General features: G+C 46.1%; 1 protein-coding gene across 1 annotated transcript in view; it reads left to right on the top strand.

The window, feature by feature from the left end:
• LOC101042188 (NBPF family member NBPF4-like) overlaps positions 1 to 13,007 on the top strand; it is a 65,521-nt gene extending 52,514 nt beyond the window's left edge. Inside the window, exons 15-24 of the mRNA XM_074381553.1 lie at positions 389 to 603; positions 1,625 to 1,697; positions 2,726 to 2,937; positions 4,137 to 4,188; positions 4,689 to 4,775; positions 4,880 to 5,052; positions 5,825 to 6,061; positions 8,047 to 8,247; positions 8,793 to 8,993; positions 12,238 to 13,007. Of these exons, the coding sequence (XP_074237654.1) occupies positions 389 to 603; positions 1,625 to 1,697; positions 2,726 to 2,937; positions 4,137 to 4,188; positions 4,689 to 4,775; positions 4,880 to 5,052; positions 5,825 to 6,061; positions 8,047 to 8,247; positions 8,793 to 8,993; positions 12,238 to 12,329 (1,543 nt within the window). The 3' untranslated portion in view covers positions 12,330 to 13,007. The remainder of the gene's footprint in view (positions 1 to 388; positions 604 to 1,624; positions 1,698 to 2,725; positions 2,938 to 4,136; positions 4,189 to 4,688; positions 4,776 to 4,879; positions 5,053 to 5,824; positions 6,062 to 8,046; positions 8,248 to 8,792; positions 8,994 to 12,237) is intronic.
• Positions 13,008 to 16,523: the final 3,516 nt, after the last annotated feature.

The raw sequence follows: 16,523 nt of genomic DNA, 5'->3' as shown, positions 1-16,523 counted from the left end.
CTTAAACGGAACCTCCCCTTTGCTTTCTGGGACCACTACCTTATGCGTCCCAGCAAAACCAGCTGGAAACTCCTGGGGCTCAATCCCTCCTCGTTTAATCTTTGTCATCTCAAAGGATATAGATATAGATATAGATATAGATATAGATATAGATATAGATATAGATGTGCTATAAATATATACATATACACACACATGCACACACACACACACATGCCCACACATGCACATTTATATTCCTCTGGACCACAGGCATTTTCCCAAACATGTTGTGACCTTCTGCTTGGAGGGCTCCTTGAGGACATTCTCACACAAAACTCCATTGTCGTATCAGAACTGATCACTCATCACTTTCCGTTATTAACCCTTCTCTGCTATCTCACCGTAGGCAATATAAAGCCCGGGTTCACTCTGAGGCAAAGGAGCTGACCCAGTTACGGGAGAAGTTACAGGAAGGGCAAGATGTGTCCTACTCACTGAATCAGCATTTCAAGGCCCTCCTCACTCCTGATGACCTTGACACGTCCCAGGGTCAGGACCTCCGAGTACAGCCAGCTGAGGGGCCCAGGCTGGCAGATCGTTATGTGAGCAGTCTCAGCCCAGGTAAGGTGGTCACAGACCCTGATGACACAGCTCCAGGCTTATGAAAGTCCCCAGACAGCCACACCTCCACAATGACAATTCTATTTCCTTCCACTAAAAATTTGTAGCCATGACATGACCAGGACTTCCTGGGCAAAAACTGAGATGGAAAACCCATGGGGTTGGAGGTCACAGTATTGCAAATGGCTCCTCATTTCTTGCTGGAACATGGGCTTCGGGGCAAGAGGCGGCATCCATCCAGTTTTAACGGACAGGAAGGAGGCTGTGGCAGGAGGCAGCATGTTAGAGTAAAAAGCGCCCTGGACTAAGAATGAGGGTTCCAGGCTCTATCTTCAGCAGTGTCGTTAGTAACTGTGGGGAACTGATTAATTTATCATTCGTGAGTTCCTGTCTCTACATCTGTAAAGGCAGACAAATTGTCTCTTGCATTCAAATGGGGGAACACTTACGACTATACTTCACGATGAGATAAAGCCCCTTGCTGTGTGGTGTTGGAGAAGGCACGTGATGTGGGGGCACTTGGTGGCAGGAAGCCGTCTATTTGAAGCACTCAATGTGTAGAGTGTGTTCTTGGATAAAACAGTGGAAGCCTCTTGGAGGGAACACGAGGTCCCCGATGTGTGGAGTACTGTGAGACAAGTTAGTTTGTCCTGTCATAAGAGAAAGATACAGGTTTTAATATAAGCTGTAACAGGACACAGAGCCTGTGCCTGGGTATCAGAAGTGAGGCAGGATTGGGGAGACAGCTGCTGAAGCTTAGAAAGAGGCTGGGCAAGCCTCCAGTAATATGGGGAGCAAGATGTCTTTTCACTATTTGGCCACATCTTGATGGTGACCCTCTGGATCAGAAACACGTTGCCTCATGGATCACGACAACCTGTCAGGATAAAGATAAAATATGAGAGTTTTCAGTACAATGCAGACCCATATATGCATGTTCATGACTCAGTACACATAGGACTGACTGTGATTCCAGTGGGTGAAGTGGGAAATATCTGAATAGATGCTTCTGTAGTTCCAGAAAATGATGAAGAGGAGGATGAAGATGATACAGATGAGGAGGTCGATGAAGTACAGGAATCAGCTGCTTCCAGGTAACACAGAATAATCAGAAGCGGGTAATGGGTGGTCAAATATGGAAACGGTCTCAGAAAGAACACAAGGCAGGTGAGGGTAGTCACAGATTCCAGATGCAGGATACAGATAGCTGCAGAGTGCGCTGATTTCACGCACTCACCAACAAGGAAATAGCCCCGTTAACATGCCTGTCCATTGTCTTCATGGTACCTGTAAGCACGACCCTCGATGACCTCACTAGCCTTCGGGACTTCCTGCACACACAGAGGAGACCTGTCCTCCCCTGTAGGGAAGCCAGGACGAGATGCAAAGCCGCTTTCCACATGGTTGTCTTTAGACTCTTGTTAGGGAAGATAAACAGCAAAGAGGCAAGAAGCAGAGGAATTGGGAAGCATCTAGCAAAGTTAAACACCAGGAAAAGTACCTGAAATAATGGACATTTCATGTCACACTGTGAATATTTTAAAAAATCTAGAATGCATACCAGCACCATCTCTGGGGTCTACCGTGGCTCAGACACCTGTGTTTCCTTGACTACAGTATGTTAAATACAACCCAGCTTAGACACACAGTGTGGCAGCTGTCTTTGGTTCTGTGTGTGTGCTGTGAAGACTGTACCATACAGAAGCAGCTGAGTCTCTGTCTTCCTCAGCTCCTGTCTGTCCAGTGCAATGAACACCAGCTGCTCTCTTCCTCTCTGGTTCCCATGGCAGCCATGCTCTGTGGCAGAGAGAGGAGGATTGTCTCTTCCCTCTTGAACTGAACCTCCCCTTTGCTTTCTGGGACCACTACCTTATGCATCCCAGCAAAACCAGCTGGAAACTCCTGGGGCTCCATCCCTCCTGGTTTAATCTGTGTCATCTCAAAATATATAGATATAGATATAGATGTGCTATAAATATATACATACACACACACGCACACACGCACACACACACACATGCACACACATGCACACACACACACGCACAAACACATAGCAAGTCCTGGGGTCCTATCCCTCATGATTTAATCCTTGTCATCTCTGTCGTACCTGGTTCATCAGGGACGTTCAGAAGGCTGAGGAAAAGGAAGTCCCTCAGGACTCTCTGGAGGAATGCGCTGTCCTTTCTTCAAACAGCGACAAGCCTTCCGACTCCAGCCAGCCTCACAGGAGCGCCAAAGTCACATTTGAGGAAGACAAAGTCGACTCTGCTCTGATTTTAGACATTGAAAGCCCTCAGGATGAAGGGGAGGATGCTCTAAACATTCTCCCAGGTAGCCTCCATATTCTTTGTCCCTCGCCCCTCTGTCTAGGCTGAGGAAGGTCAATTCTGAGCACAGGCTGTATACATACACATTGGTTTGGATCAGAAAGTAGGATGCAGCTGGGGGCAGTGGCTCACACCTGTAATTTCCGCACTTTGGGAGGCCCAGGGTGGATCACATGAGTTTGGGAGTTCAAGATCAGTTTGGGAAATGTGGTCAAATCCATCTTTACAAAGAATTCGAAAAATTACCCCGGCACAGTGATGCATACCTGTGGTCCCAACTACAGGAGGCTGAGGTCGGAGAATCATCTGAGCACAGGAAGTTGAGGCTGCGGTGAGTCAGGATTGCACCCCTGCACTCCACCCTGCGTAAAAGAGAGACTCTGTTTCAAAAAAAAAGATGAAAGGAGAAAAGAAGGAAGGAGGGAAGGAATGGAGGGAGGAAGGGAGGGGAGACTAGGATGGCCTATTTAATACAGATGTCAGTCGGCCCGATGGCTTCCCACTTCTCCCTGGCCCCAGTATCAGGTTACTGGACCACAGGCAGGTGTGACAAATTCCTAGCCACCTTTGTACAGGAGGTGTACAGGAGGTATCTGTCAGCCTTCTGGCCCGGTTCCTATGCCCCTTGTCACCTGTAATGATGTCATCGTTTCCCTGTTCACTGTCCATGGAGTTTCTATGCTTGTCCACGGCCACTGACAGCCTTGTCTATGTATGTGGAGATGACGTTTTCCTGGTTTCACTCTTCTCGGCCTCAGTCTTGGTCTCCTGTAAGTCAGCTTGTCTTAGCTATGCAGTCACCTTGACACCAGGACAAATAGAAATAGAAATTTCTCTAACAATTCATCGAGCAGGATATATGATGAGGTAAATCAGTATTGCAGCAACACTTCTGGAGAGTAGTTAGGGCCAGTTTTGAAGATTATGGGGAAAATGTTTTCTTTAATTGTTTGCACTGACTTAGGTCAGAGGATATGTGATTATGATCTATCAGATGAAGGAGATTCTGTCCCATGGATCTGGAAAGCAGGCTGAGCTACTTCTGATGAGACTTGATCTAGAGAACATTAGATTCCGCCTGTCAGAATATCATTTTCATACACTGAGGATATTGATGTCCCTGTGCTGTGACTGGACACTCATTTAGTCCTGTGTGAAGTGTGATTTGCTGACTGTAACCTGCTCTTCCGCATTTGTTTACAGGAAATCAAAGTGATCATGAGGAAGAGGAAGGGAAGGCGCCCGTGCCCCCCAGGTAACTGGACTTGTGGGGTGTTAGCTCAAAAGTGACACCTGGAGACCAGAGATCCCGGGAAAATAGGAAAAAAGTGATGAATAGAACTGTTCTACCCATTCAGCCAACTGCACAGGACTCTTTAACAATATCTTCTTTATTGTGGTACTTGAATACGTTTCAATTTCTTAATCCTTTTCAAGCATCGGAACTGACAGTCACTTGAGCCAGGTGAACTGACCAAACTCAGGGATTTCCTGATGTCACCCGCTGTCTGCCTCTTTGGCATTTCCCTGTTTGCAAGTATTTGCTAGCAGGAAAGTGAATGAAAACAACTCATGTCGTGCTCACGCTTTTGAGAACAAGTGAGGTTGAGGATACAGGAACTCTCTCTGTGAAGATTCAAGAACCTGTATTCATTTGGCCTCTGATGCTAATTTCAACAAAATGTGTGTAGAAGTGCCGAATGCACTGTGTCCTGGCAGTTTCCCACGGGGATCCCTCCATCTCTTCCTCCCCAGCTCGTTGTCCGCCCGGTGCACTGAGCACCTGCCGCTCTGTCTCCTGCTCGGCACAGGGAAGGATGCTTGTGTCTCTCTGAGCGGACGGTATTGGCTTCCTCCGGTCTCTCCCGTGGTCCTCCCTCTAGAACCAGCTGGGTGCGGTGGTTTCGGTCCTGTCCGCTGTTTCTCTTCCGTCTTCTTCACCCCAGGCTGAGCCAGGAGCTACTAAAGTTGAAGGAGCAGGAAGCCCCAGAAGACTCCCTGGATGACATGTACTTGACTCCTTCAGTTCAGTGTGACCTGTCTGACTGCCACCAGCCTTATAGTGACACCTTGTCCTCATTGGAGGATCAGCTGGCATGCTCTGCTCTGGATGGAGCCTGTGAGTACTCCAGCCTGAAGGTCACAGAACTCCACGGTCCTCCCAGGCAGCCTCTGTATGTTTTGTTTCTGCAACTTGTGTCACAGAGACAGACCATCCATGCAGGCAGGCGCTGTCAACTGAGCCTGTTTTGAATCTGACTCTTGGCTCCATTTTTAGTCACAGATATCCAGTGGGAGGAACTTCCTCTTTTCCTGTCCCAAGTGCTTCCTCGGTCACATGGCTTCTTCTCACAAGAACAGGCTGTGGACATGAAAACAGGAAAGAGGTCAGGACTTATAGCAAGGTTTTGGCCACAGTGGCCCATCCGGATATATTTGCATAACAAACCTTCTTCCGTAAGATAGGGAGTCTCTATTTTCAGAAATTATGTTGCTAACTGCACACCTTGAACAGGGGCCTTATCTCTTCTCTGGCCATCCACACATCCAGGCAGTGGTGCACCATGATTTCAGAGGCCGTTTTATACTTCCTGTGTCCGATACAGATTCTCTACTCCAGGGATCCCCAGCTCAGGGGCCTTGGACCGTTGTGGGTCCATGACCTGTTAGGAGCTGGGCCACACAGCAGGAGGTCAGCGATGGGAGAGCATGACCGCCTGAATTCTGCCTCCTTCCTGCCAGATCAGATCAGCAGTGGCATTTACATGATGTCTGTCTGTGTGGCCTGGGTGGCTTTACTGAGAGGCAGGGAGAGCAGGGATGGGTGTTCTGGGTGTGCTTAACAAAGGGAAAACTGAGATTGTTCCTACTGAAGCCCCTTCTCCTTTCAGCTTCCACCCAGGCCGCCTGTCCCCAAGGGACTTGGGGTGGAGACTTGAGCCACCGCCTGTCAGAGGTGCAGGTGTCACAGACACAGCCGGAGCCAAGCACCCTGGTGCTGAGCTGTCTGCGACTACAGCTGGATCAAGGGTCTGACTGTGGGAATGGCTTAGCCAGGCGGGGCCTTTCCATCACCACCTGCAGCTTCACAGTCAATGCTGATTCTGGGATCCAATGCTCCTTCCAAGGTAGGGAAGGAAAGGGGACAGGAAGGTCTAGTCCAGGTCTTGGTGGTCACGGTGCTGCGGGTGGAGCAGAGAATGGGGCCTCTCCGTGCTCACTCGGGGTCAAGTTAAATCCATGATACTCCAGCCCAGTGAGCTGAGCCAGAGCCTGGGGCTGAGGACAAAATCTGCTCTCAGGTCCTGGGTTTGCCTCCTCCTCGTTGTTCACTTTGGCCGAGGATTTTGTCTTTTTGGTATACGAATCTCTGTTTTCTCATCTGAGCTACCTACAAAATACTGTCTACCGGTAATCATTGCTGAGAATATTTATTATAATTTCCAAAGGGCCTGATTCAATAGCAATTGCTCAATAGACCTATAAATACGTGTTATCTCATCTGTCTTTCTGCCAAGTTTACATTTAGAAAGTGACTTCACAGACTATGTCTTCTCTGAGGTCGAGCAGTTGTGACGCTCTCTGTTCTCTAGGGTCCCCTATTCCTTTCCTTTCTCACACACACTCCTCTGTCAGTTTTCTTCCTCTCCTTCCCCATCCCCCATGAAGCCAGTTCTCCACTCTCAGGCACTTTCAGTGACAACCTATGAGGCACATTCAGGACCAGGGTAAATCCTGGACCAACATGTCAGTCTCATGCCCCGTCCAGCTCCTCTTTCTCTTTTCTCTGCTCTTTTGAAAACAAAGGGCAATCTTCACATGGGAAGTGTTCACATCAGTCTCTTTATAAAAATGCATTTAGTTCATCATCTCCACTCATGTCCTCGATCATGTCCTCAGTTTCCTTCTCACAGGGGTCCACTTCTGCTCAGATTTCCTTAAAACCCTGGATCCTGTTCATTCTCACTCTTCGTCCTGGTCCATATCTCCTCCTGGAGCCCTCAGCTGAGGAATACGGGGACCCCCGTCCTCAGGAGGAGGGAGGGTCACGTGAAATAACGAGCACCATTTGGGTCCGTAGAGAGGACACTTGGAAGGCACTCAGCGGGTGTCGGGGGATGTGCAGTCCTTGACACGCGCCGTGTAACTTATTTAAACTGATTTCTTCCCACCAGATTCTCTGTTTCACTATGGATTCTTACACTCCCAGCCAAGACCCAACACACTGGCTCAAACGCACGTTGTCTTCCTCATGTTCCATGGAGTCCAGGGCCAGAGCCAGGCTCCCGGTAAGAGCACAGGGTGAATGCCTGTGTCTCACTCACAGCTTCCTTGGTCATTTCTCCCTGGTGTCTCACAGGTCATCTGTTTCTTTGCACACCTTTTCTTTCTCATTCTTCTCATATTTCTATTTTTTTTTCAATTTCAATGGAACAGAATATTGATTACACTGTTACATTAAATATCTCCCAAATCCCTATATATGAGTTTTTCATTAGATTAATATCTACAGATACATGCATTTACATCATTTGCCATGTATGTGATGTACATTTGGTGTGTATGCTACGTAGTGTGTATATATATATATGCAGTAGATCATATAATTACGCAAGTTTTGTAAATTGTCCAGGTTCAGTCTTCCCCGGTTCTTTTCTCATCGGCTGCTGTCACCTCTGTCTGGTCTCACCTCTGTGCCCCATGGGCCGCCACCCTGCCCGGCCCTTCCACTCCCACGTCCGTTTGGACGCAGCTCTGATTTAACTTTCACTTTTATGATCTCTTCCCTCCCCAAAGCACTGCCTACACACAGTGTGAGTCCTTTGCTTTTGCCTTATCTACCGGAAGATTATGTGTTTCTTAATCTTTTGTTTCTTGAATATTTTTGTGAATCTGGAGTGCCTTGGCCTCCTGGCAAACTTGTCCTTGCTGAGTAATGTCAGAAAGATCAACAAAAACGAAAATATTAAAGTCACTCTATTGGCTTCCCCTCACCATTTAGACTTTCTTGTCCAAGGCCACATTCCTGACTTGACGTCCTTTGGGTGGAAGAGGAAGTCACGGTAAGATCATGGATGCCAGTGGGTGTCATTGGCTGTCGTTTTGTTTTCAGAGCTGGTTTTAGCCTCCTCTGTTGGGATGAAGAACCCTCCGCAGCTGGAAGATGATGCACTCGAAGGCTCAGCAGACAACACACAAGGGGATCGAGTCACTGACAACATTCACGCCTCCAGCGTTCTGAAACCAAAGATGATGAAAAGAAAACTCCCATTCAGCAAGTGGATCCCTTGGCCTTCATGCTTAGGGGGCAGAGGTAATCACATCTATGGCTCTTAGCCGCACTCACTTCTTATTTCTCCCTGTCTGTGGTGACAGCTCCTTCTCCCGCTGCTTTCTCTCTTCCAGCGGCTGCTGTCATCTCTGTCTGGTCTCACCTCTGTGTCCCATGGGCCGCCACCCTGCCAGGCCCTTGCACCCCCATGTCCGTTTGGACGCAGCTCTGATTTAACTTTCACTTTTATAATCTCTTCCCTCCCCAAAGAACAGCCTACGCACAGTGTGAGTCCCTTGCTTTTGCCTTATCTACCGGAAGCTATTTGTGTTTCTTAATCTTTTGTTTCTTGAATATTTTTGTGAATCGGGAGTGCCTTGGCCTCCTGGCAAACTTGTCCTTACTGAGTAATGTCAGAAAAATCAACAAAAAAGAAAATATTAAAGTCACTCTATTGGCTTCCCCTCACCGTTTGGACTTTCTTGTCCAAGGCCACATTCCTGATTTGACGTCCTTTGGGTGGAAGAGGAAGTCACGGTAAGATCATGGATGCCAGTGGGTGTCATTGGCTGTCGTTTTGTTTTCAGAGCTGGTTTTAGCCTCCTCTGTTGGGATGAAGAACCCTCCGCAGCTGGAAGATGATGCACTCGAAGGCTCAGCAGACAACACACAAGGGGATCACGTCACTGACAACGTTCACGCCTCCAGCGTTCTGAAACCAAAGATGATGAAAAGAAAACTCCCATTCAGCAAGTGGATCCCTTGGCCTTCATGCTTAGGGGGCAGAGGTAATCACATCTACGGCTCTTAGCTGAACTCACTTCTTATTTCTCCCTGTCTGTGGTGACAGCTCCTTCTCCCGCCGCTCTCTCTCTCATTTGTTCTCTCCAGCGGCTGCTGTCACCTCTGTCTGGTCTTACCCCAGTGCCCCCTGACCTCCCACCCTGCCAGGCCCTTTCTGTTCCCATCTACTCATTGCTCTCTGAACTCTGCATTGTTCCTTCTTCTGTTGTCTTGAGGATCCCTCTCACGGCCACAGGAGAGCCAGGCCTCCTTTTGCTCCTCTACATGCACAGTTGAAGCTGCTGAACACAGAATTCTTTGCCTGGAATTGCACACTCTCTTGGAAAATTGTCCTTTCCTCCCTGTGTCCCCAGCTCCATTGCCTCTTTCTGCAGGGAGCATTGCTTTAATTTATCATTTACACGTAGGTTTTCCTCTTGAGTTGGCTTTGGAGGAACCCAGCTAAGTCAGCCCTTACTCGTCTCTTGTTCCTCTGAATGAGAAGTGTTAAAGCTGAGCACGGAGAGTCCCACTTAGAAAACTAAACTAGAACCTGGGTCATAGGTGAGAGTTCCCTCCCAGACTGGAGTCAGGTTTGTCTTCAGCCCCAGACATGCAGTCTTGTGACAGTGCAGATGGAATTGCCAGGGACTCAGTAGTCTCGCCTCATGGACTCATCTGTGCTGACATTAACTGGGTGACATTTATGACATTCAGAAGCACATGCAGAGGACAGGACTTCAAAACTGCATACATCACGAGATAGAGGAGTCTAACCTCTCTCCATTTTATTCTCATTTCCATTTCTACACATCCAGTTACGGGTCTAAAATGCGACTCAGACGAATCTTGAGGCCAGGGTATATGAGAGAGCATTTTCTGAATTAACTTTGAGAAAAGTGACTCCAGGACCTGCTTTATGCATACACAAGATGACAGACAAGCAGGTGTCTACAAGACAATCTTTGCTTTGGCCCAGCACAATTGATAAGAGAGAGATTTCACTGAAGTTGTCAGAGAGAAGACTAAAATCCATGGCACCGCAGGAAACAAAGCCAATCATGAGACAAATGGGGAAGGGAAGAAAGTGATGGGAAATTGGGTGGTTCCATTTGGTCTCTCTAAATCCCGCTGCCATGGAATAAACACCTGGTGAGATTTCAGTTAAGATGCATGCCTTGAACCCTCACCTTGAGGTTCTCACTTACATGTTCGGGGGTGCGGTTTAGGTGTCTGTAGTTTTAAAATGATCCCATGTGATTCTAACATGTGGCTGAAGATGAGGAAGACAACCGGTCTTCTACCACCTCAGGCTGCCAACATGGAAGTTTTCCATGTGTGGCTACTCCAGAGAAAGGCTGAGCATCCATCAGCATTTGATGGGATCCGTATTACCCTCTCAACAGGACAGTTCATACAGCATAGCAAAAAATCAGAAAGAAAACCAAGAAAATTAAGAGATTCGACCTTTAGCTTCTGCTTGAAATATACTTGCTCAATTTTGAATGCAAGACAAAGTGAGAAACAGTCATTACACTAACGCCTAATGTATGGAAATAATACCTCCCGTATTACATAGAGTGGAATTTAGTGTTTTCTTTGGCAGTTTAAGGTAAATCTTGCAGTTGACGTTTAACCACACAGATTTTATAGCCCACTAACTGGCTCAGCACGGCAATGTGAACGTTTTACTTTTGGTCAATTATTGTTCTTCCTCAAAGCCCCCAAAGAGAACTTATTAGTCTCACTCTCCTCAAGAGAACAAATAACAAATCAAGACTGAAATTCTACAAGAGATTGCCTATGAATACTTCTTTATGCCACTCTTAAAGCTGACATTAAATACTAACAAGGAACCTTTCAGCCTGGTGTGGTGGCTCACGGCTGTAAACCCAGCACACTGGGAGGCCAAGGTGGGCGGATCACAAGGTCAAGAGATCGAGATCATCCTGACAAACATGGTGAAACCCCCTCTCTACTAAAACTACGAAAATGACCCGGGCCTGGTGGCACGCACCTCTGGTCCCAACTACTCGCGAGGCTGAGGTGGAAGAATCGCTTGAGCCCAGGAGGCGGAGGTTGCAGTGAGCCAAGATTGCACCACGACAGTCCAGCCCGCTGACAGAGCAAGACTCCTTCTCAAATAATAAAGAAAGAAATTTCTCCCAAAATGTACTTGGGGAAAAGAAAAAGTGGGAGGAGAGAATGTAGTAAAACAAAAACTATTCCTTTTCACCTTGTACTTCAAAGTTTTGTTGGTCTAGATAGTGAAAATATTCCTAGCAATGCCTTAACGTGTAACCAGGTATGCATTCAACTTCCGGGCATTAGGGAAAATAAGTAAGTCCATAGTTACACTCCCCACTCTCTGCTCATTTCATTTTGACTGTTTTGTTGTTTTTTTTTTTTTAATTTTCTTTCTTTCCTGATCCCATTTGAAAGAATACTTATAATGATGTTTGGGTTTTTTTCTTTTTAAATTTTTTAACCAACCAAGTTAACACCACAGACGTCGTATTTCTTTACAGAACCTTAATCCTGTCCCAGCCAGGGTAACCCCACAGCCTCTCCTGACTGCTGAGACCTCCAGATTGGACCCTTCCCTCTGGCTTCCTCCAATCTCTATTGAAAGGGCCTCGGTGCCTGCTTCTAGCTCCGGCCTGTCAATAGCAAGTCATGTGGCCTTAGTTCAGTCTTACCCCTGTGGCGTCACTACTCCTGTGTTTAAAAAGGTGGAAGAGGACATGGATGTTGTCTGAGATTCTTGCTGCTTTTTCTATCCAGAGTGTTACCCATGGCCCTTTCGCTCCTCCCCAGAACACTGGGACATGGAGTTGTCACGGGGTGGGCTTCTCTGCAGAGGGTCCTCCTTCTGCAGTCCTCTGTGTCTGAGCATGCATGATTGATGCTGAGCACATCCTCACTGGGAGGAAAAGCCATCACTCTGCTCCAGACAGAGGGGATCAGGAGGAAAGGGGCTGATGTTCCCGGCTGCTGGTTGGGCATAGGTGGGGTCCCTATATCCTGCACCCCAGGCTGACAGGAAGTTCATAGAAATTCAGGGGTGTTTTCTCACTTGTGGATGGTGCTTCCCCCTTCAGGCAGTCCAGTGCTCACCCTCAGCTCAAGCTCCCAGCAGGAGATCGGTTTGCCCCTGGGATATCATCACGCAGCCGTCCCTCCAGACTCAGCCTTCAGGAGGACCTGACAAAAATTCTCATTGGATTATTTTTTCTCTCTCCCCTACAGGCACCAAATACTGCCAGAAGGATGCAAAGAATGAAAGGATGTCAGGAAAAAAAGGGGGTCACAGCCTTTTCCGCTTGATGAAAAAACACTAAAATGGCAAAGCAAGTTCAAGTCCAAACACAAGTCACTGCAGGGATCCTTCACTGAGGATTGCATTTTAGACCACAGAATGCTCTTGATGATTTCAGCCCACTAGGCTCCTTTAATTCCTCCTCCTCCAATTGTGATCAGTACCAAGGGTGTCCAATTCTTAGATGGACAAACAGCATTGACAAGCCTCAGCCCTGCTCCTGTCAATTTCTATCCTGCAGAGAGCAGGAGTCCAGAGCTGCTGGCAGGGGACAGCGTGTCACCCGGGACTCCGTCGGGGCAGAGTATTGACAATGTTATCTTCTTGCTGCAAATGCTTTGTTTGCAGAGGACAGGTCCGCTATCTGGCTCAAAGGTCTACATTCTCAAGTCGCCTGAAAGGGTCCTCGTGATTAAATTCAGCTTAAACATCTTGCCAGGAGCACTGCAGAGTCGATGCTATGAGCTTCCTATTCAGTCCACCCGAAGGCAGAAAAGGCCCAGTGTGTCCATCCCCATTATCGTGATACTAGCTAGAATGGGCACTTGGTTAAGGAGGAGTCTGGGAGCCCTGTCCCTAGTAAAGACACCTTATTTGCAATTAATTTGAAAACTGGTTTTAAAAGTATAAACATCTGTATTCTAACCATCTTCCTCTTACCATTTTATCATCAATTAATCACCCTGCCTGTGTTAGTTATTATATTGATATATGTACATGGGGAATATTCTCTCTCAACATTTTACTATATACTTGTTTTTACTGGCATTCTTCACAACAAAGAATATTCCCTGCCCAAATTTTAACTTTCATCCAAAATGAATCTTAATTTGTTTTGCTGGCATTCTGTTGTGTAAAAGAATATTCTCTGCCCCAGTTTTAATTTTCACCCAAAATTAATTTTAGTCTATTAGTTATAATATTTAAGCTTTGTTTAATAAAGATTTTTTTGCCCGTGACTCTGGACTAGTGGATTTTTTACAAACAATGTTTTAAGTTTTTATTATTATGATTGGTTTGGCAGATAAACCTACAGATTAATAAAAAACATTCTTATTTTTCTGTTTATATTCTAAACTCTTCCATATTTTAGTCTATATTTACCATATGAGGTAGATGGTGTTTTCTGTATTTCTTTGTTGATGATACTTGTTTTGCGTGTGTGTGTGTTTGTGTGTGTACACGCGTGTGCTTTGTTATTTAAGAAGAGTTGTATAGCTCTTGATTAACATTGCACTAAGGTTTTGACATCACTAATCCCCTTTTAACTTGACACACTTCTGCTATTTGGTTTATACATTTTAATTTGTATCTTTCAACTTCAGATTTTTACCACTAACAATCAAAGCAATATTTTCCTCTTCTCTTTCCTCTTTACCTGCCATTTCTCATTTGTTATTTCAACCCAAACATAAAGTGACAGCCTATGTGTCCCACCTGTCCTCACCTTGGTTTTTGGTGTAGATGTACAATTAAATATGTTGACGCACATGAGCTATTCAAACGTGTGTCCTAGGTATCCCTTGTGGAGTGGAATTTATCCGTAGCAGAGTCCTCCTGAGGGAATCGGGTCTCGCTAACTATTGCATGCTTAGGGAACTTTTCCCAGTCTTCATACATGGGTCACATCACCGCATATACAGTACTTGCTAAAAAGGATTTTTTCTTATGATTTTAGGGCGTACTGTTTGGCGTTGGGAGACATCACATTTGCTGTCTCTGGGATTCTATTTTGTTCTACCAGGACCTTTAATTTCTGCCAGTTACCTCATTCATTCTCGTCACCACAAGTCTCCAGAGGATGCTTCCTTTGTCCAAGCCTCCCGGTCTCCCAGCAATGCTGCCCTTGGAAGATCGGTCCCTCTGGTCCTCTGCACCGTGAAGCCCCTGCCCATCATTCCCCAGTGGCAGGTTCTGATCCACCAAGTCTCAGGCGTGTTCTGTGCTTCTCCACACTGGCTGTCTGAGGATGGTTGTTCTGGGTGTTCTGTCGTGAACAGGCCCTCCCTGCTGTGCTGGTTTCTGTTTGCATACTGTTTCCTGCTCCCTCTGCTGTGGTGTGGCTCCCAGGTCCAGCTAAATAAAATCACCTGAGGGCCACAGTGTTCCCCAGCCCTGGTTGGGGGCAGGACTATGGGTGGCATTTTTGACTCTGTGTTAATCCCTAGGGCTTTGAAGTGTATGTGGAGAAATTCAGCTATTATCTATCCTACTTCTTCAAATGCAGAACTTCAGTAGTTAAAAAAAGGAGAAATAATCATATACTAGAACATCTTCATATTCATTGGCCAGCTTCAGCAACAGTCACTGAATAGCCGAACTTTTAAAAATACAATCCTTCCGGCCGGGCACGGTGGCTCAAGCCTGTAATCCCAGCACTTTGGGAGGCCGAGGCGGGTGGATCAGGAGGTCGAGAGATCGAGACCATCCTGGTCAACATGGTGAAATCCCGTCTCTACTAAAAAAAATACAAAAAATTAGCTGGACATGGTGGTGCGTGCCTGTAGTCCCAGCTACTCAGGAGGCTGAGGCAGGAGAATTGCCTGAACCCGGGAGGCAGAAGTTGCGATGAGCTGAGATCACACCATTGCATTCCAGCCTGGGTAACAAGAACGAAACTCCATCTCAAAAAAAAAAAAAAAAAAAAAAAAAATACAATCCTTCCTACTTATGAAACGTTGTGTATGTGTATATGTACACAGCATGTGTGTGTGTGTATATAAATATTTGGACATATGATTATGGAGGCTGCAATCCCCAAGATGGAAAGCTGGTTACTCAGGAAAGCATTTTCTTCTCATTAGACCTTGTCCTCCTCTGGCTTTTGGTTGATTTGATGACGCCCACCCACCATAGAGAGGGCAATCTGCTTCACTTAGTTTGTCTATTTTAGTGTCAATGTCATCCAGAAACACCCTCTAGCGCACACCCAGACAAATGCTGGAACAAATGTCCTGGCACACCGGGGCTCGGTAAAAGTTATACACACAATGACCCATTATACAGGTCCTTTGACCTATGTGGGGTTTTCATATTTTTCTCCCAATTTGTAGCTTTTTATGCTATTACCAGTGTCTTGTGCTGATCAAGAATTTTTAATTTGTATAAAGTTGAATTCATGAATCTTTTCTGTAGTACTTTGTGTTGATATGATAACGATGTATATTTTGTGTCTAACTCTACATCATGAATATTTCTCTTATGTTTGCTACTGTATGTTTTCTAGATTCGCAGTTTATGTTTAGTTCTATGATCGATTTTCAGTTACTTTTCGTGCAAGTATAGATGTTTAAGTGGATTTTTTTCTTTCGTTGTTATTGGTTTTTACTTCCACTTTTACTTTAAGTTCAGGAGCGCATGTGCAGGAAGTGCAGATTTGCTCCACAGGTGACCGTGTGCCGTGGCGGTCTGCTGCACAGAGAATCCGGATCATCGCATTGCCTAGGTATTAATCCAGCATCCATTAGCTTCTCTTCCTGATGCTCTCCCTTCCCCAACCCATCAGTCCATGTGTTCTCACCCTTCAGCTCCCGCTTCTAAGTGAGAAGATGCAGGGTTTTGTTTTCTGTTCCTGGGTTAGTTTGCTGAGGATAAAGGCTTTTGACTCCATCCGTGTCCCTGCAAATGACATGATCTCATTTATTTATGTGGCTGCATAGTATTCCATGGTATATATATGCCACATTTTCTTTATCTAGTCTATTACCATGTTTTTTTGGTGTCTCCATCAAAGATCAATTGATCATAGACGGGTGGGTTTATTTCTCGGCTGGGTCAGCTTGCAAAGACTCACTCATTTCCCCATATGGGTGTCTTTCCAGGCCTCAGAATCTCTGATGGTTTACCAGATGTTGTGTGTGTTACCTTATTGAATGCTGGATATTTCTGTGTGCCTATGTATTTTTAGCTTTCTTCAGGGATGCAGTTAAATCACTTGGAAACAGTCTAATCATTTTCCGTCTTGTTTTTATGATTTGTGAGGTGGTCCAGAGCAGGGCTCGTGGCCTGCTACTGAGCAAAAACCTTTTTGAAACTCCTATCCTTTGTCCTGTGGATTATGAGTTAGTTTGAGTTTCAATGATCATTCAGGCACCATTCCCAGCCTTATGTGTGAGCCAGGCACCAGACTCTCTAATCTTTTCAAATGATTTTCCCTTTGACTTTGGAATATTTTCATCAAATGTAGGCTCTGATCTGTACTTTCTTAATCAGCACT

Source organism: Saimiri boliviensis, chromosome 11, assembly GCF_048565385.1.
Source record: "Saimiri boliviensis isolate mSaiBol1 chromosome 11, mSaiBol1.pri, whole genome shotgun sequence".
Classification (NCBI taxonomy): Eukaryota; Metazoa; Chordata; class Mammalia; order Primates; family Cebidae; genus Saimiri; species Saimiri boliviensis.
This window is presented reverse-complemented; position numbering and strand designations above follow the sequence as displayed.